The sequence below is a fragment of the Lissotriton vulgaris genome, chromosome 12, assembly GCF_964263255.1.
Source record: "Lissotriton vulgaris chromosome 12, aLisVul1.2, whole genome shotgun sequence".
NCBI classification, from domain to species: Eukaryota; Metazoa; Chordata; class Amphibia; order Caudata; family Salamandridae; genus Lissotriton; species Lissotriton vulgaris.
The window spans coordinates 118876158-118901826 of NC_141700.1; the positions used below are offsets into that span (position 1 = coordinate 118876158).

General features: G+C 46.4%; 1 protein-coding gene across 3 annotated transcripts in view; it reads right to left on the reverse strand.

Annotated features, from left to right (window-relative positions):
- RPRD2 (regulation of nuclear pre-mRNA domain containing 2) overlaps positions 1–25669 on the reverse strand; it is a 476068-nt gene that overhangs the window by 97607 nt on the left and 352792 nt on the right. For all 3 annotated transcript variants that reach the window (XR_015302626.1, XM_086947466.1, XM_086947467.1), the window contains exons 9-10: positions 10927–11364; positions 9108–9305 (exon numbers count right to left, since the gene is read on the reverse strand). Coding sequence is in view for 2 of the 3 variants with exons in the window: in XM_086947466.1 (XP_086803592.1) it covers positions 9108–9305; positions 10927–11364 (636 nt within the window). In the remaining variant the exon portion in view is untranslated. The remainder of the gene's footprint in view (positions 1–9107; positions 9306–10926; positions 11365–25669) is intronic.

A 25669-nucleotide genomic window follows, 5' to 3' on the forward strand; every position in this document is an offset into this window, starting at 1 on the left:
CCGACGACGGGGAATGATACAAAGCATGAGAATCTAAGAATGTTCCAACACTGGGGTAACTTGCACCACCTCCGAGTGAAGACGTAATTTGTGATGCATCATGCACCGGCGGCTGAGTTTGTCCACCCTGGCGTTCAGAGAACCTGGCAGGTGTTGAACCACCAGGGACTTGGCCTTATGTTCCAGCCATTTCCAGAGAAGAAAGTGCCTCCTGAGATAGGGTCCACGACCCTACCCCGCCCTGTTTTTTGCAATACCACATGGCGGTGATGCTGTCCCTGAACACCTGCACTACTCTCCCATTGACAGACGGAAGAAATGCCTTCAGTGCAAGACGGATCGCCAGAAGCTCCTGAAGGTTGATGTGGAGCCCGGACTCCGCCGGAGACCAATGGCTTCTGAACTCTGCCTCTCCCATGTGGCCCCCCACCCCAGAAGTGATGCATCTGTGACCACTGTGAACTCTGGCTGGGGAAGGGAGAGGGACATGCCGTTGACTCAATCCCGGTTCATTAGCCACCACTGCCATTGTGTGCAGTGCCCTTTGAGATCTGGATGCAATCGGAAAGATTCCCCCAGTGCTGCACCGACTGGAACTTCGGGTCCCACTGCAGAGCCCGCATATGCCATCTGGCATAGTCCACCAGCAGGATGCAGGAGGCCCAGTAGCCTCAGGTTCAACACACACAGAGCCCAACCCACACACACAGAGCCCAACCCTCACACACACACAGAGCCCATCCCACACACACACACAGAGCCCAACCCACACACACACAGAGCCCAACCCACACACACACAGAGCCCAACCCACACACACACAGAGCCCAGCCCAACCCACACACACAGAGCCCAGCCCAACCCACACACACAGAGCCCAGCCCAACCCACACACACAAAGCCCAGCCCAACACACACACACAGCCCAACACACACACACAGCCCAACACACACACAGAGCCCAACACACACACAGAGCCCAACACACACACAGAGCCCAACACACACACACAGAGCCCAACACACACACACACAGAGCCCAACACACACACACACAGAGCCCAACACACACACACACAGAGCCCAACACACACACACACACAGAGCCCAACACACACACACACAGAGCCCAACACACACACACACAGAGCCCAACACACACACACACAGAGCCCAACACACACACACACAGAGCCCAACACACACACACAGAGCCCAACACACACACACACACACAGAGCCCAACACACACACACACACACAGAGCCCAACACACACACACACACAGAGCCCAACACACACACACAGAGCCCAACACACACACACAGAGCCCAACACACACACACAGAGCCCAACACACACACACAGAGCCCAACACACACACACAGAGCCCAACACACACACACAGAGCCCAACACACACACACAGAGCCCAACACACACACACACACACAGAGCCCCACACACACACACACACAGAGCCCCACACACACACACACAGAGCCCCCCACACACACACACACACACAGAGCCCCACACACACACACACACACACACACAGAGCCCCACACACACACACACAGAGCCCCACACACACACACACAGAGCCACACACACACACACAGAGCCACACACACACACACAGAGCCACACACACACACACAGAGCCACACACACACACAGAGCCACACACACACACAGAGCCACACACACACACAGAGCCACACACACAGAGCCACACACACAGAGCCACACACACAGAGCCACATACACAGAGCCACACACACACAGAGCGCCACACACACACACAGAGCCACACACACACACAGAGCCTCACACACACAGAGCGCCACACACACACACAGAGAGCCTCACACACACACACACACACACACACACACACAGAGAGCCACACACACACACAGAGCCACACACACACACAGAGCCACACACACACACAGAGCCACACACACACACAGAGCCACACACACACACACAGAGCCACACACACACACACAGAGCCACACACACACACAGAGCCACACACACACACAGAGCCACACACACACACAGAGCCACACACACACAGAGCCACACACACACACACACACACACACACACAGCCACACACACACACACACACACACAGAGCCACACACACAGCCACACACACACACACACAGAGCCACACACACAGAGCCACACACACACACACACACAGAGCCACACACACACAGAGCCACACACACACAGAGCCACACACACACAGAGCCACACACACACAGAGCCACACACACACAGAGCCACACACACACAGAGCCACACACACACAGAGCCCAACACACACACACACAGAGCCCAACACACACACACACAGAGCCCAACACACACACACACAGAGCCACACACACACACACAGAGCCACACACACACACAGAGCCACACACACACACAGAGCCACACACACACAGAGCCACACACACACAGAGCCAGCCACACACAAAGCCACACACAGCCACACACAAAGCCACACACACACACACACAGAGCCACACACACACACACAGAGCCACACACACACACACAGAGCCACACACACACACACACAGCCACACACACACACACACACACAAAGCCACACACACACACAGCCACACACACACAAAGCCACACACACAAAGCCACACACACACAAAGCCACACACAAAGCCACACACACACACAAAGCCACACACAAAGCCACACACACACACAAAGCCACACACACACAAAGCCACACACACACACAAAGCCACACACACACAAAGCCACACACACACAAAGCCACACACACACACAAAGCCCCACCCACAGAGAGCCACCCACAGAGAGCCCAACACACACACACAGAGCCCAACACACACACACACAAAGTCACACACACATCCCTACTAAAACCGCTAGCATCTAAGGGACCCCTGCTTTGAAATATCCCATTCAGGTCTTAGGGCAGCTTAGATGCACCTTTTGGTTAGCACAAAGAAAGGGGGGGGGGGGATGCCGTTCGGATACTGGCTGAATACATATGCACAGCGCAAAGGTTACGACCCCCTCATCACTCTTCCGGACTGGACCTAGGAATGACACCCACCAGGCACTGTGAATTCAGAACTCAGCTGTAATATGTATTACTGTTGAGTGGCTTAGGTCATTCCTTTATTAGAAGGGAACACATCAGATGTCCACTGTATCAGGAAATTTGAGACTGGCTTTTAGACAGGGATGGCAGGCTCCCAGGTACACTCTGATTATGCAATGTGTTGTGCAGAGCGTACAATAACACACTCTCCCAATACACCTTCCGTGCGTTATTCCACCCTGGACGCGAAGCCCTGCTCTGGCCTGTGACTTCTCAGGTTGCCAAGTTTTGAAATTCAGATGGGCAGCACAGCCGTCAGAGCAAGAGGCTGGTTATGGTACGGGGGCCAGTAGTGTTTATCTCTGGGATAGCCACCCCTCTCGCAGCCGCCACCCCACAATGCCCAGGCAGTGCCAGGGCCTCTAAGCTCGCATTGCACATACTGCTGAACGAAGGCCACAGGCAGGCGAGAGTCCTAAAAAGTAACCAACGTTACAAGTGACGGAAAGTGCTGTTCTACTATGGACAAGAGTGATTACCCATATGGGCAGGGGTGGGGTGAGCAAAACAGCAGTACTGGGCAGGAAGAAATTACTTCAGAGGTGCTGTGAGGTAGTGACAAGTGTGAAAGCGATAACGTCGACAGGGGACGAAGTGTAGCAATATCTCTCATGCTCGGGGTTCTCATTCCCCTCTAGCACCTGCCGTAAATGCATTGTTTACCCTATAGAAATTGATGCAAACATGGAGAGAACACATTGTTTGGCTTCACTTCTGGGTGAAAATTACTTTGCATGGCATGTATTGACACCATTTTTACACGAGGAGCCCAGAAGCCTGCCTAACACTGTTCCTCAGTACCAAGGCTTTACGGCTTGGCCCTGCATATGCTAATTGTGTGGCCGCAGCCACCCGCCCCTCCGCCAGCTCACCTGCACTCAGTGGTACATAAATGAGGACCGCAGCAGGCTTGCAGGTCACCCCAGGCAGCGCGTCCTTTGGGCCAGCTAACAAGCCCGGTATGCCTAATACGCGCGCGCACGCGCCCCCCCTATCTGGTCAAGGCCCATTACCCCGTTGGGGGGGGGGGGAACCATACCGGGAGTGCTGCCCCCTCCCCCACAACTCCCAGAACACACGCAGTGACTGGCAAGAGCGCCTGCGGGGGTGCAAGCTCGCCTCCTGCGCTCCACAAAACGAACTCCTGTCCCTACCCTCTCCCAGGCAGCCCGGTATGGCCAGGGGCACCAGGAATGGGCAGCGCTACCCGTGTGAAGCCACCCCTCGCCCAAAGGGGATGGCCAGGCCAAAAGCAGGAAGAATCAAGAACCCGAAGGTGGGGGTCAACACCCGGTGACCCCCACCCCGACGGAAGCCCGGTCAGACCGGGTGACTGTTTTACCTCAGTCATACCTCCCAGTAATGACTGACTCCCGCGCAGCTGGCCCCAGCGGGCGAAGGCCCTCGTAATGGCTCATGCTAAGAGACAGCGGACCTCACCACTGCATAAGCAGTGCAGAGCTGCCCAGTATCGGGCCGGCGGGGATGGGGTGGGGTGTGGGGGGTAGCGAGGAACAGCACTCACCGCAATTAAACGCGGATCCTTGGACAGGTCTAAACAGCATTGTCTAAACGTCCAACTCAATATGCTGCACATGCCCCTAAACATCAGGGTAGGAGATCTCTCCCAAACCGGCCTACTTGTGGGTAGTAACTCCCAAATGTAACCATGGTTTAGGATGCTCGATGGCCTGTCTGCGAGGAAGCTCCAGGTATCAGCGTTTGCAGGGCTCTGTTTCTGAACACACCCCTCGGTCGGCTTCTTGGACTGGAGCCTGGACAAAGAGGTGAAACTGGTTATGCTCCATCCTACGAATCCGTTAACATACACTGCAACATTTGGGAACACACAAGACAGCGTTAAATAGTATGACAAACCTGAGCCCGAACACCGCTTTACACGGGGTTTATCCCAGAGAGCACAAGAAAGAAGGTTGAGAGAGCGGAATCTGATCTTAACAATAAGAAAGTAGTGAGTTGCCGCCTGGAATCTGCGGATACTGAGAGCGAATTTGACTTCTGTACTGACTTCGGCGAGGAGCGAGTATGGGCAAAGCATTGGGAGCAGAGCGGCCATCTTGGAAGTGCTACAGCAAAGAAACGTTTCATTCATTCTACCGGAGTATGAATTTTACAATAAGGTGTATCCGTTTTCAAGATTGGTTGTCTTTTGATTCCGAGCCGCAGAATAGCTTTTCTTGTCTCGTGTTTTGAACTCTAGAATTAAGCAGGTTTCCTTTCGCCTGAAGCTGTATACCCTAAATCAAGCACAGGAATAGACGTAGCTCTGAAACCCAAAGCATTCAAAACAATATTCAGTGGTGTCGTCCGAGGAACAAGAAGGGCCACTCCAAATTAAACTAACGACTTGTAACACAATGCCTCGAAAGGCTCCAGTTGGGAAAACTCTCCGGAAGGCAAGAGAGGAGCGCTCCACTCCACCATGTTTTCCCGAGGTCAAGCAGAAATGCCTTGGAGAAACGCTCCGTCATTTTCGGACTGGGGAGAGTGTTTTTCTTTCTCTCCTCTTCCCATTGGCTGGAATGTAAAATTCCAGCCAATGGGAAGAGGAGAGACAAAACCTAAAAAAACACGCCCCTCAATCCGAAAAAGACGGGGCTTAAATGGACAGACGCCCCTCTTCTCCAATGGCTGGCCTCAGTTTAGGAAGCCAGCCAATGGAGAAGAGGGGCGGGTTCAAGCCCCCACTATGGAAAACATAAAATCTCGCCGGCGAGACTGCGCAAGCGCAGCCTGAGCAGGCCGAGACCTAAAAAGTGCCCGCGGCCTACAATGAACCGTTGTTAATGCCTGTGAGCCGGCAGGATGGGGATGTGAAAATAAGCGTCCTGCAAGTCCAACGCTACCATCCAGTCTCCAGGGGCGAGGCAGACAGGACCTGAGCCAATGGCAACATTTTGACCTTCTTCCAGAGGAAGTGGTTGACGTTCCTGAGATCCAAGATCGGATGTGGGCCCTTGTCCTTCAAGGCACCAGAAAGTAGTGGGAATAACCACAACCTACTTCTGGAGCAGTAACACACTTGATGGCTTCCTTTGCTAATAGAGCAGTAACTTCCTAATGGAGAAGAGCTAAGTGATCCTCTGACATGCAATGGAACTGAGGTGGCATGGATGGAGGAGTATCGTCAATGGCGAGGGAGTAGCCCCTTTGAACTATTTGCAAAACCCACCTGTCCGACGCGATGTTGAGCCAGTGGGAGAGGTGATGGTGAATCCTGCCATCCACTGGCGAACGGTGGCCCTGAAATGTCGGACTTAGAGGCTGCTGAAGGGGCGCTGGTGGACTGGCCCCCCTGCTGGCCCCCCGAACCCACGGCGGTGGGTCCCACGTCCTTGGCTGCGCAGAGGCAGGACAGCTTGCGCAGGCCAGTGGTTCTGCGAAAAGCAGACTGCGCAGGGCGAGAGGTGGAAGCGAGGCCCAGGACCTGGCCGCAGCCCTTGAGTTCTTAAAGCGCTTGGGTACATTGTATGCTTTGCCGCCAAACAAGCGACGGCCATCAAAGGGCATGTACAAAAGGGGAGCTTGGACATCACCCGAAAGCCAGTGGACCTCAGCCAGGCGTAACGTCTCAGGACTACTGAGGTTGAAATCGTCCTGCTCAGGAGTCGGCGGTGTCTAGCCCACATCTTATGGCGAACTTCGCTGCGTCTCTTCCCTTCGGCAACTGCACAGGAGAGCACAGCCCGGGCCTCCTATAGGCACTGTGGCAGCACCTGCGCGACCATGTCCCACACAGAGTGAGAGTAACGGCCTAAGAGACATGCAGTGTTCACCGACCGCAGTCCTAAGCTGGAGGAAGAAAACAACATCTTTCCAAGGTGGTCCAGCTTCTTGGATTCCTCATCAGGTGGTGCGGTAGGAAATGCACCCTTGGAAGTCTAGGCTTGGACCACCAAGCTCTCGGGTGGGGTATTGGGAGAGGAAAATTGGGTCGCCGGGGCGGTGGCGTCGGGCAATCATGCTATCCACAGGAGCCCCTGTGTTGGGCATGGACCAAGTGCCCAAAAGGATGTCCATAGGGCCTCATTGAACGGCAGCAGGGGATCCAAATAGGCTGCTGCCGGTTGAAGCACCTCAGTCAGGAGGTTAGTCCTGATCGCCACCGTAGGAAGCTCAAGGTTTAAGGTCTCACCCACCCTATGCAACACCACTGCGTATGATGCACCCTCCTCCATAGCCACGGTAAGGGAAAAAAGCATGCCAAGGTCTGTGGACGTGTCCAGACCACTGGCCTCGCCCAACTCCTCTCTCCAGTCCGATTCCTCTAACTGGTCTGCCAAAGGGTCCGCAGACCCCTCCCAGTCCTCCACACACTCCTCTGGTAGCCACTCAGGGCGCTAGGGAACATCAGGGAAAAACAGGGGTACAAAAGTACCAGTCGGCACCGGTCCCGACATCAGGCGACGTCAGTACGGCTCCGTGTCCACATCGAGGGGGAGACTACATCTGCTGGGGACAAAAACGGCGTTGGAGGGGCGGAGGTGTTGCCACTGGGTTCAGTGCCCGGAAGAGGTGTCATAAGGTCAACCAGCACCCATCCCTGGATCCCTGGAGGCCCTGCGGCGCCGGAGCAGAAGCCACCAGCATCCAAGGTCTAGAACCCTCAGCCGAGTACGTGGGGCCCTAAGCGTGCCGGCGGAGTCGGGCTGCCCAAAAATAGAGTGAAGGGCTTCGTAAAAACAACGAAGTTGGGCAGGGGGTTGCCCGGGTCCCGGGAAGGGAGGCTCGGAGTCGATCCAACAGGCTCCACGGGCGGAGCCGGATGACTACCATCCACATTCCGCCTCGGCCGACGGACTGGGAAAACGCAAAGAGCGACGGTGCTTCTTCGCCTTCTTTTTGTGCTTGGACTTACCCAAAGACAAAAACTTCGACGAGGAGTGATGGTGATGGCTCCGCGACCGGTCCCGCGACCTCCCTCTCGACTGGGACCTCTATCGGTGCAGGGCCAACTTCTGGGCCTGCAGAAGCTTTCGAGACAGCTCCCGCAGAGACTTCTAGGCCATGGCCTTGCAGTCGGAGCACAACTTTGGGTCATGGTCAAGCTCCAGGCACCAGAGGCACACAAGATGGGGGTCTCACACTGACATCAGCTTGTGGCGGGAGCCACAAGGCTTGAAGCCGGTCCACTCCGCCGAGATGACATCCCTGTACACCAGGAGTTGAGAGACTAAAAAAAAAAAAAGTCAATAAAAGTCGCAAAAATAGAGTCATTAAAGTGACACGAGGTACCGCTCTCTCTGGATCTGCGCTGGCTGGCACAGGAAAAAGACCGGACGTCAGAGCGCAGGGGCATCGTCCAAGTAGATACCGCAGTGTAATTCTAATGACCACAATGCCAATGACGAACGCAGAGTCGACCGACGCAAACTACTAACGCGCAGCAGTACTGCTGAAGAAAAAATTCTCTGGATCCAGTCTGACGCCTCCGGGTAATTCCAAGGTGAGGAATTCATAACTAATAGTCTCTTTCAGATATAATGGTTATGTTTGATTAGTTGTTGACCAAGGTGAAAGAGGTTAATCATGACCTTGGTTTTTCCCTTGAAGACTCTGGCGCAACAACAGAAAGATAGAAATCAGGCAGTGAACTGAAGGTGTACACCCAATTGTCCATATCCAAATCTACTGGCGACGAAACTCCTCCCTGGAGTAAATAGCTAGATTGTCAGCGTACACAAGGTGAGACGATGGGCAATCAGAAAGCAAGCTTAATTGGAAAATCCAGAAGGGACAAATATTGGTAAGCATCCAGGTTCCTGCACATGCAGACTGACAGTCACCAGTTTCATATCTAAAAGAACCCTAAAATTAAAAATGACTAACAATTCTTGAAGTTTTAAATAAATGTCTAATGACACAGTAAACACAGATATGCATGCTAATTTCAGATCCAAACACACTACCTTGCAAACCTGAAGGAGCAATAGCCGGGGTCTTGGAGAGAGCAGACCTAATTCCTTCTGGGGTAATCTCGACTTTAGAGAGTATGTTTCCAAGTGGAATTTGAGGAGCTGGGGTACTGACTTGGGCAGCATTCTTAGGACCACTGGCTGTAGGTGTTGTTGGAGTTCCAGGTGACGGTCTCGATGCTGGACTCACCCCTACAAATGAAAAACATTAATTTGTGGAAATTCCCCGACTACTTAATAAAATAGCTTGGATCAAAAAACGGAAACTAAAAAAAGAGGGAAGAATGTAGGACAGTGGAAATTGCTGCAGAACATTAACTTCTTTAGAAATGGTGCAATCCGAATCATATTCAAGTATAGAAATACACTTTAAATCACAAACCTGCCTTCCATTGCAAAAGTTATCCCTGCTTTCAAGAGTTTTCCATGGTAATCCAATAGTGTCTCAATTTATTGCTGTTACTAATTACTTACGCAACAATGTGCCATATTAACAACAGTACCAAAATCTACACATTAGAAAATACATTCTACAAATAGCAATATCATTCTACTACAGGTGTTCCACTTCAGTTCATGAGCAGCACAGCCAGGTAAAAGCACAAACACATTCAATACATTGACATACACGTGTCTAAATGGAAGTTACCCAACATTTCAATGGTTGTCCTCAATATCTGGTATGGACAATAGTTGGACACACTTGACAAACGCTCAGTCAGGAATGCAGACTGAGATGAAGTAGCGATATCAGGGATGTTGCAAACAAGTGATGTTTAAAATATACTCTGCTTAAATGGGAATAGGAAATATTCCAAAGGACTATGACTTACTTGGCAGAGTTCAGGCTCCACGTTAATTTCATTAAAAAGTTTCATTGTTGATAATTTAAGGATTCAACCTAATATATAGCTTTCCGTCTTGCTTCAAGGCTTACTAATCAATGGAGGAACCAACAGGAGAAATGATAGGTCAAAGTTTGTGCCAAAATACCACCTTTGGGAAAAGCCACATTCTTAATTTTCCCATAAAAAGGACAAAATCTGCATCTTATCAATGTATTTTATGCACTCAATTCACAAACCTAAAATGTGCATTATTATGAAGTTCAGAGGATTAGATGTCACTGGTCTACATGCACCAGTTTTCAACAACATTTAAATGTAGAACTCTTTTACAAAATTATACAATAAAAGGCAACACTAGCCATCTCGGTTAATAATTATGACTGTGCTAACCAATGAACCCTCCCAAATGCCGAAAAAATTTCTTTAGCGATCATTTATGGAAAAAATGCTATGTTTCTTCTTTAAAAACATAGCTTGCATCCAGGGATAACACCTTCATACCTGTGAGGGTAATGACTAACTGGTCCTCAACATTAAAGTCAAAATTGGCTACTCAACTTTAGTTTTCCTTAAAAAGTTTGACTCTCACTAAGTAGCACAACCTTTATTACAAACATATGTTTAATAATACGTTTCAATGGATTTCTTGCCTCACATCCCATTTCATGCTTTCTTTAGTATTAGGGATGTTGAGTCTTAAGCAACAAAAAAACACAATACTGGGTTGGCTTAACAGTTCTTGCAAGAACAAAATGTGATAATCTTCAATTTGTGAGCCCATCTCACACATTGGTAGGTTACTTTGTACTCACTTGCCTAGGATAGCTCCAACAGGCCTCATGTCAAACACAAAAAGGAGCCTGTGCAAGGCAACAACTGAAAAGTACCCAAATCAAAGCATCCAGGGAAAAAAGTGACTTCTAGAAAAGTGTATCATAGCAGGATTTATGAGACTGGCTACTGACCTGTATGTTTCATCACAGAAGTTAAACTGCTGAGAATGGAGCTGATCTTTGCTAAGTCGACATTGGCCAAATTTGGTAAAGGAACGGATGGAGAGGGGGACACCATTGTGGAACTGAAACTCCTACCAGGAGTGACAGGAGTTGGTATGGTAGAAGGCGGAGGAGCTGGTGTAGGAGGGGTGGGAGGACTTGGTACAGGAGGCGGTGGAGTCATCATACATTCTGTAGGTGAAGAAGGCGGGCTCTCAGGCGGAGGACTCGGTGGAGGACTCGGAGGAAGACTCGGAGGAGGGCTCGGAGGAGGCAGCGATTCAAGACGAATACTCAAAGGTAGCGGAGGAGCGTCTACAGCCGTAGTTGGTATCGCATTTAAGAAAATGCTGTTTCTTCCAGGAGGTGATGCAGGAACTACCTCTTTCTCTTTCATACCATCCTCCACTATTCACAGCAAAAAAAGAAAATAAGATTTTAAAAAGGTGATTAGTAAATATAAAGATAAGGTGACAGCCTAATAATGATAAACAATATTTTAAATATTTCCATAACTTTCTATTAATTCATGAATCTGTTGAGCTGCCTTTTTTCAGTTAACCGCAATTCAACAAACCTGCGGCTTCATAAACATGAAACATTTCCCCCTATTGAATGGATTCTCTCCACTCATGGCTGTGAAAATAGTTTAATAACATGTTATCTGTATTGATAAATTCAGATCCACATACATTAGAAAAGTAGTATGGTCAAATTAGAGATTGTTACCACAGAACATTAAATTATCATGGAAAAACAAGTATTACTGCCTGATCGATTACATGGAACAATTGCTTTATACACAAACTCTTCAGTGCGATTTTAACATACTGTGTAAATATAACCCAGGCATCCTAGTTTTGGTAAAATACTGTTTATAAAGTCAAATAAGCATGAATAAAATGCCATGGCATAAAAAAATCAATCAATTTCTTTATTTGATTAAAAAAAAAAAATCATAAAAGACAAGTAAATTTAAAACAAAACACAAAAATTAACATAGGCATAATTTATACTTAGTCCCCAGTAAGCTTACACACTCTATATGCAAATGCACACTGAATAATATGCTTTTAACATTGTTGAGAGATGGGAGGGACATCATGACTCGCTCGAGGCATCACTTTTCGGAAGACATATTATTCCCATACTATATATAATAACAAGCATTTGCAATGCAATGGTCTCGGCATCATTAAAGGTAGAGCTATTGGCATTGCTCATGACATTTTTTTTTCTTTAAATCAAAAGATTCTGCACTCACTACTCTGCACTCACTACTCTGCACTCACTACTCTGCACTCACTACTCTGCACTCACTACTCTGCACTCACTACTCTGCACTCACTACACCTGTCCCTTTAGTGTAACTAAATATAATCTCCGATACCAATATGCCCGTGGTTATTTAGTTGCTTAACATCTGCAGTTAGAAGTATACATTAAAAATATCCGTTTTAGGTGTTACTTACTAGACAGATGGCTGCTAAAAGTATTGATCCCAAATATTCCAACTGTATCAATTTCTCCACCCAGAGCAGCACTGCCCGCTCACCTCATGCCACTGGTGGCTTGGTTTGTTACTCAGCTTTTAAACTATTCCAGTAGAATGCACGATGGGATATTTGCAATCTAAAAAATTAACTCAATCATCACGCTGCTTCCCCCACTCAATTCTTTAATTTCTTAAATGTATTCTATAGATAAAGCAGTCCTTTTTGGCTCTTTTTCCGCCGCACTGGCAAAGCTAACAATGCATTTGTTAATGTAAAATTGAGTTTGTACATGGGGCGCATGTAAACTGCATTTGTGAATGCCATTATATGCATTGACCCTTTAAACCCGACCTACTGACTTTGCCAATGCAAACCGAGCCGACACCGGCCCAGCAGACAGACGAGCTGCAGGCAAAACCTATCGTGGGGCGGGACTGAGAAAACGAAACCTATCGTGGGGCGGGACTTCCGTTTTGTGAAGCCCGCGCCCACGGAGTGCCTGGAGGAGCACCGAGGGAGAGCCCCGCGGTCGGAGGCTGCACAAGTCCGGAGGGCCTTTGACCGGTGAGCGGAGCGGAGCGGAAGGGGGGAGCGGGGGGGCGAGAATGCCTGTATGTCTGCGTGTCCGGCGGGGCGGGGAGAGAATGCCTGTATGTCTGCGTGTGTGTGTGCGACGGCGGAGGGGAGGGGTGGGCGGCGGGATGCGACGGCGGAGGGGTGGGGGGGGATGCTCGGTGCACGTGTGTGTGTGTGTATGCATGCGACGCCGGGGTTGGGTTCGCTGTATGTGTGGGTGCGTGCGTGCATGAGCGCTCGTGTGTGTGTCTGTCGCTGTTTCTGCGCATGCGCGTGTGGTGTTGCTGCTTCCCAGGAGACAGCAGCTGAGCGCGTGCGCGAGCGCGTGGCCAGCGGAAATCGCCTCCTTGAAGAGGCAATGCGCGTGGCCAAGGCTGTCTCCTGGGAAGCATAGTCCCTGACAAAAGATCTACGGCGGAGACGCGCTTCCGCGCGTTGACGCCGAGACCTAAAAAACGAATGATTTAAGAGTAGGTATATTTAATAAAACGTCGCAAGAGAAAACATTTACAATATTGAAATCACATTAATTATACATACATATATGATTAGCTATACATATAATAGTCATTGTGTATATAAAAGAAAAGAAAAGAGGAGAAGAATAAAAGGAAATAGTAAATTACAGAAAGTACAAAAAAGAACAAGCGTACCGATGTTGCAGTAAGATCATACATTTAGTTAATAAATGTTCCCCATATTTTTTCCCTTTGTTTTAATGCTTTTGGGCCTCTTAGTTTAGCCAATGAGAGCTCCATAGTGTAGATTTCATGAATTAAATACCATCAATCCATAACAGTTGGGGGTTCTTTTGATATCCAGGTTCGCGCAATGGCCAGTTTCGCACAAGCAAAAATGACTGTTATTAAATCTTTAAAGTTACTATTAGTATCTTGTATTTCAAGCAGAACTAGATGGGTGGATAGGACCGGTAAAATTATGTGTTTTTTATTAAGAACGTCGGTTATTCCTGCCCAAAAGGTTGAAAGTTTCAGGCACTGGTAAAGCATATGTTCAATACCAGCGGCTTCTTTATTGCATTTTAAACATTTAGTACGTTCATTGGGAGTATTGCCAAAAGTCCAGCCAGAAATTCTTTGTGGTGTATAGTATAGTTGGGTGATTGTCCTATAGAATTGTAGCCTTAGATTTGAGGAGTGGACCACTCGGTTTATTTGTTTAAGTGAGCTACTTATCTGGTTGGAATTAATATTAATTCCCAACCTGTTAGTCCATTTGTCCGCCATTTTCCCACAATCACCAACGTGGCCTTTATTCAAAAGAGTGTAACTTTTACTAATAAGAGATCTAATAAGATTCGAGTAAATACATTGTAAGATGTCTGATTGCTCAACACTCTTGATTTTCTTTTTATTAATCAAAAAATCCTGTATCTGCATATATTTAAAATACATAGTATCTTTAATTTTATATAGTATTTTTAATGTATTAAAGATTAGAAGACCTTCCGGACCATAAAGATCTCCTAATGATCTAGCTATTGAGCACAAGCACCATCGGAGAAGATGTTTGGCAGCCCCGGATTCCCCCATATTGGTAGTTCAGCGTTGAAAAAGGATATTTTATCAGTATCTATAATTTGATCCCAGATTCTTTTGATGGCTCTGGCAGTCTTAAATTTGACTCTCTTGTAGTAATTTGGGTCATGTACCCGAAATAGAAACTGGCTACTTTGTGGCCCTAGCATGAATTGATGATAGAATAGGGGGGTTTCTTTAGACAAGAGGCTACGTATACGTGAAATAAAAGTAGCAAAAAAGTAAATTTTTAACTCCGGGAAATTTAATCCTCCTTTTACAATTGATAGTTTCAGTGCCGTCAATGACCTGCAGGCTTTTTCATATCCCCAGATATAGTTGCTACAAATGCTTTCTATCCTCTTAATGTAAGATTTGTTCAGTTGTAACGGGATAGATCTAAACAAGTAGAGTATTTTCGATACTATTTTCATTTTAATTGTATTGATGCGTCCGATCAAGCTGAGTGGTATTTTATGCCAGTTTTTAAGGGTGGATGTAATATCTTTAAGTAGGGGTTCATAGTTTAATGAAATTATTTTATCAATGTTGGAGGTAAGTTTCACCCCTAGGTAGGTGGCGTCGGGGCGTAAGCCTACTATCGGTTGTAATGGTTGATAATTCGCTATCACTTGAGTTTTATTGACGTTTAACCGATAGCCCAAGATATCGCCAAAGTCCCTAGCTTCCTTAATTATGTTAGGTATAGCTTGTACCAGATCGGTGGTAAAAATGGCAATGTCATCAGCGAAAGCGGTGATTTTTAAGCTCTTGCCTTCATGTTCTATTGGGATAATGTGGTCTTGAATTGTTAGCGCATTTAAGAATGGTTCTAAGGCTAAGGCAAATAGCAGGGGTGAGAGAGGACACCCCTGTCTAGTACCCCTTTCTATTAAGAAACTGTCTGAGTTGTTTCCCAAATAGCTTGCTATAGCTGTTGGTGTTTCGTATAGGGATTGAATCCATCTCAAATACTGTCCCTGTATACCGAATGACCTTAATGTTGCCCAGAGGTACTCCCACCCCACTTGGTCAAATGCTTTCTCCGCGTCTCGCATGACCATTCTAAGTGGGGTAAGAGTAGCCGCCGCAACGTCGAAAGCAGTAACCGCGGTGTTAACATGGGCAGTGGTGTCTCTCCCCACCACCAATCCATGTTGCTGGCAATTAACCAGATCGGGCATTTTAGGGGCTAACCGATTAGAAAGTATTTTGGCGAAGATTTTTGCGTCAGTATTAATGAATGAAATTGGTCAATATGATCCCTGTTCTTCCGGTGGTTTGTTCTTTTTCAAGAAAAAAATAATTGTAGCAGTGCGCCATGAGATAGGGGCGCTGCCTGTTTCACCTATAGAGTCTATCACCTGATGGAATATTGGGAGTAGTCGTTCGCAAATCTTGTAAATCTCCATAGGCAGACTGTCTTCACCTGCGGCCTTACTTAAGAGAAGTGATTGTATAGCCTTTTTTTATTTCTTCCGTTGTAATTTTAGTGCCAAGTAGTCTATTTTTTTCTGAGTCCATTCTTTCAGGTCTGTGTATTTCTAAATAGGATTCTATTGTTTCTAATGTGGGTACATTCTCTGGAGTGTATAGGTGACTATAATATTTGGTGAATTGTTCCAAGATTTGTTCTGGTTTTTTATAGATTTTAGAATCCAACCCTTTTATTGTTTTTATGATGGTTTTAGCCTTTTTATCGCCTACTTTATAAGCCAGAATTTTCCCAATCCTGTCTCCCCCTTCATATTGTGTCAGCTTATATTTATGAATTTTGGAGCTATATTTTTCTCTAAGAGTTTTCTTTAGGGTCGCTCTTAATGAGATTAGTATTAGTTTTAGCTCTTCAATGTTAGTGTTGCCTTGTGTAATAGCATCTGCGAGTTGTTGTTCGGCTGTTAAGATATTGGAAGTGACTAGTTTTTCTACTCTTCTCTTTTCTGCGTTATCCCGAAATATATATTGTTGTGCGTAACCTCTAATACTACATTTACAGGAGTCCCATACATAATTAACAGCAGTGGAATTAATGTTTAATGATATATATTTCAGTATGTGATTCTTCAAACCCAGGGTGAATTTAGAGTCAGTGAGTAAATATCTAGGAAATGTAAATTGGCGGGTAGTTTGTTAAGTATCCAAAATTTTGAATTCGAACAATATCGGGTTATGGTCTGAGGTAACTTTAGGACAAATTTCTATTTCGCAGTTTGCTAAAATATTGTCTGTTGTCCATACCAGATCAATCCTAGAGAAAGTTTGATGTGGGGCAGAAAAATATGTAAAGCCGGGAATGGTAGGGTGTTTAGTACGCCAAACATCTTTCAGATTATGCATCCTAACTAGTTCCTCTATAGCAGATCTCACTTTCCTCATCCTATTTCTAGTTCCTTTGCTTGTAGAATATATAGTATAGTTCATGACGCAATTAAAATCCCCCATTAACAACAATTCCCCATCCCAATGGAGTAGTTCAATAGTCAATTGTTCATACAGTTTGGGTATATCAACATTTGGGCCGTAAATAGTACAGAATACATAGCATTTTTGATTGAATTGTAATTGAGCTATTGCCCACCTGCCTTTAGCATCACCAGTAGTTTTGATAACATTTAATTTTAACCATTTCTGTTTCAGGATAGCAACTCCTCGGTTTGTTGTCTCTATAGTAGAGCAGACGACGAGGAGGTAGCCCATTTGTGATAATAAATTACGGTCACTGTATCCAATATGAGTTTCTGAAAGGAATACCATATGTGGTTTGTACATATTAATTTCTTCTTGTACCAGTTTTCTTTTACATTTATTATTAAGACCGGCAACATTCCAAACCAAACACCTAAGAGTAGACATAAATTATATTGGCCTCACTCAGTCTTCTCCATAAAATAAACTCTATAATCTTGTTATAGTTTTTTATACATTTTTCCCCCTTGCAATATATTTTTCCCCCTTTTTTTCCCCCTACCCACCCAAAGAGCTCAGTCCCACCCAACCACCCCCACATCTTGAAGACCCCCGAGGGGGAGCACCCCTTTATCTCTTGCTACCGCTGGAGGGGTAGCACAGTGTAGTCGCAAGCATGGAGTCTGCTCCATACAGCTATCGCTCAAGAAATACAATTAGTGCGAATCAGAGTATATATCAATGAGCAATGAACAGTAATTGGAGAGCAACCAGTCTAGCTAGAGAAAAAAAAGGAAGTGATAGAAGGAAAAAGAAAGAGAGCAATAATAAACTAAGAAGGTGATTTCGTTACTAGTGTCCAAATTTATATCTTATTAGTTCTTATTGATTATTTAGTGAGTTTTAAAGATTTCTTAGGGTTTCTCTCTTGTGTGTTTCTCCAAATGCTTAGTCGCCTCCTCCGGATCAGTAAAAAATGATGATTGACCATTCCTAATGACTTTGAGGCGAGCGGATTCCTGTAAATACACTGTACAGCCGATTACTTAGAAAGAATCTATAAGTTTGCGAAGTTCCCAACGCCGATCCATTGTAGCCTTGCTCAAATCAGAGCGTAAAAAGAAGGTAATATTATCCATAGTGACTGGGTTATTAGCTTTGGCTTTGAGGGCTACCGCTTGTTTCAGTAAGACATTCCCAAAGTATATCAATAGGGATCTGGGAAATTTGTTATTTTGATTCTTTGGAACAGAAGGTAGTCTATGGACCCGTTGAAGTTGGGAATCCCAGTCCCAATCAGAGAGATCACAGAAGGCTTTTTGAAAGAGTCTCACTACGAAAGATCAGGGGTCAGCCCCTTCAGGGACCCCAAATAGTCTTAGATTGTGTCTACGTGCCTGGTTCTCAAGGTCTTCAACTTTAGCTTCTAGTTGAGAGATACGGGCCGATTGAGCATATGAGGCATCCAGCTGTGCAGTAGTGATGGCATCGTTATCAGCCGATCTGTTTTCAATTGGTGGGGGCAATGGGATTGTTGCATCCGTTTTAGGTTTTGTTTTATCAGCGGTATCCGTGTTATCCGCATTATCTGTCCCCAGAGTTGTATTATCCCTTATATGCAAGCCGTCGTTCAAGCTTGCTCCTGATAGCCTTAGGGCCATGCCCTTCACCCCTCCTTTTGCTTCGATCCACTTCCTCAATGGGCTATCCTCAATTATAGCCTTGCGTCCTTTTTTATTCGCAGAAAGATCTTTACTCAGTGATTTGCGAGTCATAAGTTTTTGTTTTTGTTTGATCTTAGCTTTAAATGTTGTTCTCCTTGTATTGTTAGCTTGTCCGGCATGGTCTCTGGTGGGAGTTACTTCTTGATCTAGCTCACTCTCTCCAGAGATCTCTTCATAGTCATGATTGGAGTTTTCTACTGCCCTTTCAGTTTCAACATTTAGTAAATGGTCTTATTTATCGGTTAAGTTATCTACCAGTGACTCCTTAAATGTTGATTTATCTGTAGTTATCCAGTCTCTAATATGGGCGTAGAATTCTTAGTTAGATTGCACATTTCAATCTCGTACCTCATAGTTAAGTTCGGTGCTGAAGGTATACGTGTCAAATCAATGTTTTCAATATCATGAGTGGCACCATCGGTAGTATCCATATCCACATGTATGGCATCAGTCACTTCATCTCTTGCCTTATCAATTATAGTATCAGGTTCTGGCTGGTTATTTTTATCAGCGTTTGCATTTGTGTTTTTGTTATTATCTTTATCTTTGTCCTCCCCAGCGATATTTGCTTGACTAATATCTATATTATTGGGAGATGCAACTGAAATGCAAATAACGTCCGTTTTTTTTTGTACCTGTCTTCGCCAAGTCATTTGAGGAAAGAGAGCCATGTGATAATTCCGGGTGTATATTCCCTGCTCGACAATTCGTTGACACAGTATCCCAGTTAATGCTGCTAGTTAGTTTCATTTATGGGGTTGTTGCTGCTCTAACTAGGCCCCTGTCGTGCACTTCTCGCTTTCTAGAGCCGGAGAGCAAGCTCCCGCTAAAAGTCCTGTGACAGTCTTAGTTTTATTTGCAGACCCCGCCGTTATCGTACCTGGTTCGTCTTGCTTCGATACTGCCGTCTATCCAGCTCTGCCAGTCCTGGTGGAGCGAGTTGCCTGGCGTGAAGTCATCAGCGTGGTAACAGCGGAGGTGCTCGGGTCTGCTGGTTCCACAGGTGGATACGCAGATTGATCCTCGGTAAGTGCACACAGCTGTGCAAGGGTCAGCCCAAGGCCAGGGCCCGCCCTGCAGCACGTCCGCTCGAGCGCTCGGAGGAGACCGGTGTTTCAAAGCCTCCAAACCGGCACCACCCCTCTTGCTCAGTCGATAGGCAAAACGCAGCATCCGAGTTGAACAGCAGTTATATTGCAGGTAAAACGCTGGAAGATTGTTTTGTTTTTTCCCTTTTGTTAACGGAAGATGCGCTTTTGATTCAGCTACTCTTCGGCTAATTCCAGCACTTGGCTCACGTTCACAAAGAAAATTATGATTTGGCTGTTTTTCTGTTACAAAGTTGCGCGGTCATTTAGCGGCTCTCCAAGCTTTCTCCGTGATACTTTCCAGAAGCGATACGGAGCGGCTCCATGCAAGCTCCTTCACTCGGCGGTGTCAGCCCACCATCTTGACTCCTCCCTGAATCTCCGCTCCCATTTAATAAAACGTCAATGTTTATTTCTGTACAAAACTAACTTAAACTACACACACCGTATACATTTAAAAATTAGATATAACTTTATAGTTATAAGTTAAAGTTATAATTTACATCCGCCCAAAACTACTTATAACTTGTGCAGCTCTTAAAGTGTTGTCCACTCGCTAGCCAGACTAAGTTAACTATAATTTGCGCCTTCTACCATGCACACTCTTCTCATAAACTAGATCATTTGAGATGTTAGGAGTGTTAGGAATGCTATGATTGAACATTCTATAAGTGATGTAATTTAAAGGGGTTAAGCAATGAGTGAGGTAGGGGTGCGAGTCATAGTTCCGCTTAGTCTCTTTTTGTGGTTGGCTCGGGCTATGGCGAGCCAAAACATCCTAGTGGTGGCCCTATTGTCCTTAAATCGTCTAGAGCCAAATCTGACTTGTCGACAATAAGGCAAGTCCCAACAAAGAGCATGTCCATAAGGGATGCCTGGACAAACTAGAAAAACAGCTGTCCTCAGTTAGGCGTGATGACAAAGCACCACAGTGGAAGCAATGGCTCTGCTCAGCAGTTGTGTCCAAACTGCATTTGATGTTAAACTTTGCCACATCTCTCCCATCAGCTACAGCTTTGGAGAGTATGGCCCTGGCCACCTCCGGAAAATGGGCAGCACTTGCGCAACTATATCCCCTAGTGTGGTGATAAATGAGACAAATAAGCATGCTGTGTTCATGGACAGCAGCGCTAAACTGGTGGAATAGAAAATTGTCTTGTCCTAGTTATCCACCCTCTTCGATTCAGTACCCGGTGATGTGATAGGGAAAGCACCAAGATTTATCCCTGAGATGGAGGCCTGGACTACTAGGCTCTAAAGGGTGGGATGTTGAAACAGAAAGGCAGGGTCCCTAGGAAAAGGGCAATGGTCCTGTGCACAGGAGTGCCTGTTCAGGACCTGGTTGAGTCCCCGAGTAGGACATCAGTGATGGCTTCTTTAAAATGGGAGTAAGGGTTCTGATGAATATAATCTTGGCTGAATCACTCCTGTTAAGACATTGGTCTTGACCTCAACTGTGTACAGCTGCAGGTACAGGACCTCAGCCGCTCTCCAGATTCCCATTGTAAAGGAAGACACTTCCTCTGTAGCCACTGTGGGAGGAGAAAGGACGCCAGTGTCAAGTGAGGTGCCCAGATCATTGGCATCAGCTAAGTCCTCGTACCAGGTGTCATCAGTCATGGACTCTACTTTAGGGTCAGAGAAGACATAGGGATACTCAGATCCCCTCCATTCCTTAGCGTGCCCACCTGGAAAATAGGGCTCCATCACCAACTCAGGTCATGTAGTCCCAGTCAGAGCAGTTGTCGAGTGAAGCAGGTCCAGCTCCATATAGGAGTTGGGAATCACAATGAATTGGTGACATCAATGGGTGTCGGCGGCAGGGGGGACACAGCTTCTGGAATGGTTCCCGCAGAAAGTCACTAAGTTACAGACCGGGCCAATCTTGATCTATACATGGATCCTGAGGGACCGACTGTCACCAAGAGCGGACACGCCAGCGGAGCCCCTGTCCAAGAACCTTCCAAACCCCTGGGGCCTGAAGGCGCTCCAGAGGGGTGTGGTAGTGGTGGTGGGGGGAGGTGTAATGAAGCAGATTTCTTGTGAGACTTACCTGAAGAAGTCTGGGATCACGACGAAGATTGGCACGAGCACCTCTGGAACTCCTAGACCTTCATCACAAATGTGTAGCAATGTGGTCTAATTAGAGGCTCTGGGGCACACAATATCATTTGGTGCAGTTGAGGAAGACAAACCTTTACTTCCCAATAAATCCAAAAACGTAAGTAATTGTTGCACTCCAGGGAGTACAGTTTACAAGTTTTAATGGCTGTAACACTGTGCTGTGACTTCACCGTTTATACATCATGCTCCAGGACTCTGGCTCCACCTTACATGGCTCTCCACTTGCACTACTCACTCCCCAAGCGGAAAGCAATGTCAAAGACACAATGTGCTGAACTAGTAGTAAAGGAGATAAAGGACACAGAAGCATCTGTTCATTGCAGGCTTCCCAGTGAGGAGAGGTTGCATGTGTGTCTACATGCTACGAACAGATGTTTACAGAGAAAGTAACATTTTCATTTCATAACCAGCCTGGCTGTAGACCCACATGATCCATAGACAGTACAACAGTCCCTCCGCAATAGGTGGCTGAGGAGCAGGTGGGTGCTAATGTCTGAAAGAATGTTCTTAGGACAACTTGGCCAACCAACGCCTGCTAGAAAGTATGGGAAGCTACATTAAAAGCTTGGCATATGTGAATGGTGTAGGAAAATGCCCTTTATGATATGAGGTCTCCCACTTTTTGCCTGTTATCTTATGCCATTCTGACAGAAGTGCACTGGGTTCCTGCTTTCCAGATCCTCAGTGCCATGTCTCTTTCCTTTAACTGTACAAGTGTACCCACAATTGAAAATACCTTTAGCACCCTCTGTAAATCCCCAGTAAGTGGTACCCCTGGTACCTAGGGCAAGAAAGCTAAAGTGCCCTCAATGGTTGCAGCATGTATTATGCCATCCTGAGGGACCCCTAGCACATGCAAACTGCCATTGCCGGCTGCATGGCTTGGTGCAGATAAAAGTGAAAACACGACTGGGCCATCATACCTGTGTGCCATGCCTGCAGACACTGGAAGCAGTACAGGTAAGCAACCCCGAAGGCAAGATGCACTACAGAAAACGATTGATCCCTTTGGTTCCCCGCACTCTGACAACAAGTCCCACAAGCCTTCTCCACCCTATAAAAAGAGCCTGGTATGTAGATTCTATCCATGCACAAACTAGTAGTATATGTAGCAACTTTAGAATAGAGGCTTTCATTTAATCAAAATAGTAAAACGCTTTTTTTCTTTGCATCTTTCAGATACAAAGAATAAAAGCCCTGATGAGAGCCCAGGGACGTTTGTCCTGGTCTCGAAACGCGTCGGCAGCTTTGGTGGAATAGAGCATTATTAACAAGCAATACTAGGATTAGCCAGTCAAGACATTATCAATTTCGAGTCATTCAGTTGACCATATTCTCCATTCTTTCGATTTGTTTTATTCATTGATTCTATAGGTATATGATATTGGTGTTTTGTTATGTATTAATTTCTTTGTAGGATGTTTGATATATTATTTTGACATTGTTTGTTTCTATCTGTATCAAACCAATTGTACAGTGATGTAAATATTGAATGCACAGTCCGTTTCATTTCTGCCTATTAATGTTAAAAAAGATACTTTAAAAGTCAAAATAATTGGCATTGAATAAGCATGCCTGGTTGGAATGTAATAAATATTTTTCTAACCTAAAAACGTTTTTTCGTTTAAGTGTGGTTTAGGCAATTTGTGTGCTTTATACGGATATAGAACTTAAGGCATCGTTTTAGGTCAAGTGAATGAAGAGTACGCTCAGCAGGAGACTGAGGGTTAGGGAAGAAAGTTGAGTATCACAGGTTCATTCAGGTGGAAGTCTGGTGGAAACTTTGGTATAAACTTTGGATTTGTACTAAGTATGACAGCGTCCTTTGAAAACTGTAGAAAAGGGGGCTGAATAGTAAAAGCTTGTATGTCACTCACACGCCTGGATGACATAAGTGCGAGTAGGAGGGAAACCTTTCAAATGAGGAATTTCAAATCCGCTGAGTGGATTGGTTCGAATGCAGGCTTGAGAAGCTGAGCCAAGACGAGATTCAGGCGCAATGAAGGCAGAGGACGTGGGATGGGTGGAAACATCCGGAATAGCCCTTTAAAGAACTGGAGAATGATCCTGGAGGAATATAGAGATGTGGAACAATCATGTCGAAAGCGAGAAAGCGCAGCCAGGAAGACTTTCAGTGTGGGATGAGAAAGGGCTGACCTCGCCAGGAGGAGGAAAAAAGGCAAGATTTGCTCAGGGGTAGCGAGCATAGAGTCAATGTCTACTGAGTTGCATTTGCATCTGATTTGCATTTTGGGGGAGCCGTCGAGACGGATTTCTTGGCCGTCGACGAGAGAGTTTGCGACGCCAGTGAACCAGGTCCCTTAGGCGTAGAAGCCGGCAAACTTCCTGGGGGAACTGGATTCAGAGCGTCAGAGTTTCTTTTTAAGGAAAGGAGAAGGAATCTCAGTCTCACACCCACGCTTAAGAGAGGTCTTGGAATGGTGGGAAGATACTCTCTATCAGACACTGGGTTGTCTGAGGTCTTCAACTTCTGCAGCCACAGAAGGAGACTTGCCTCTCGGTCTTTTAATGTCTTTGATGAAAAGGTACTGCACAACTTGCAATTCCTCACCTCATGATCCGGATACAAGCACTAAATGCATTTTTTGAGGGTCCTCAGAAAAAAGGCGAAGTTTTCCACAGGAAGTACAAGGCCGAAACAAAGACCTTTTAGAAGAAGACATTCTGAAAATTCTGTAGATTTTGATAGAAGAAAACTGAGCAATGCTCAGAGAGACTCCCTTCACACGACATGCGGTAGAAAATCTAAGGGTTTGAGCTTCTGAGGAGAAGGTTCTAGAGGGTGCTGCAATCGGATTAGCTGGAATATGGACCCTTATAAGGACATGGATATGTTAGAAAAGTATACACTCCCTCAATGCTTTCTATGAGTCAATACTGTTCTATGGTACTGAATTTTTTTTATTTTTAAATATACACACTATTGGAGATATATATATCAAACGAATTCCCACTCCGCAAAGAACAGGTGGAGGCCACTCAGGGGATACCGTTGGAGGATCTTTAATTAAAAAATGAACAGCGTGTGCATAATGCATTTCGGCCGTTAAGGCCTTCCTCAGATGCTTGCTGTGTTGCCTAGGTTAGCTCCACCCCCACTTATCACTGTCCAGAGTCACTGCCATTGGCGGAAGTCCGTTGACCTTCAGGTCACTTGTATGCCAACCCACTGTAGTTCTGCCACAACTACAGCTCCCAGAATGCTGTAGGCTTGGGTGAGTGTTGTTAGGCGGTGGCTGAATAGAATCCCCCCCATCAGTATGGGGCATTGAGCTGGGACGGTGCAGGGTGTAAAATCACGAGTCTTGGCAAAAGGATTAATCGCCGGTCCTCCTCTGGTCCCCTTCGACGTTCCATCCTCGTTGTATGTGTGCCGTTTCCTGGACCTCGAAACGGAGTTACAGTGAACCCGTCTCCATGTCACTGACAAGCTGCATCACGCAGAGGCCAAGGTTGAGGCATTTACTTCGAGGCGGGCTGGAGTCTGTTTCAATAACTTGAAGCAAACGAAGGCTGCACGCAGCTGGTGCCAGTGAAGCTCCGGCCCCTTGAAGGAACGGGACCTCCCACGCGCCTCTGGCCGGCGCGAAAACATCAAACGAATTCCCACTCCGCAAAGAACAGGTGGAGGCCACTCAGGGGATACCGTTGGAGGATCTTTAATTAAAAAATGAACAGCGTGTGCATAATGCATTTCGGCCGTTATATATATATATGTTTCTCACTACTATTCTATTTAC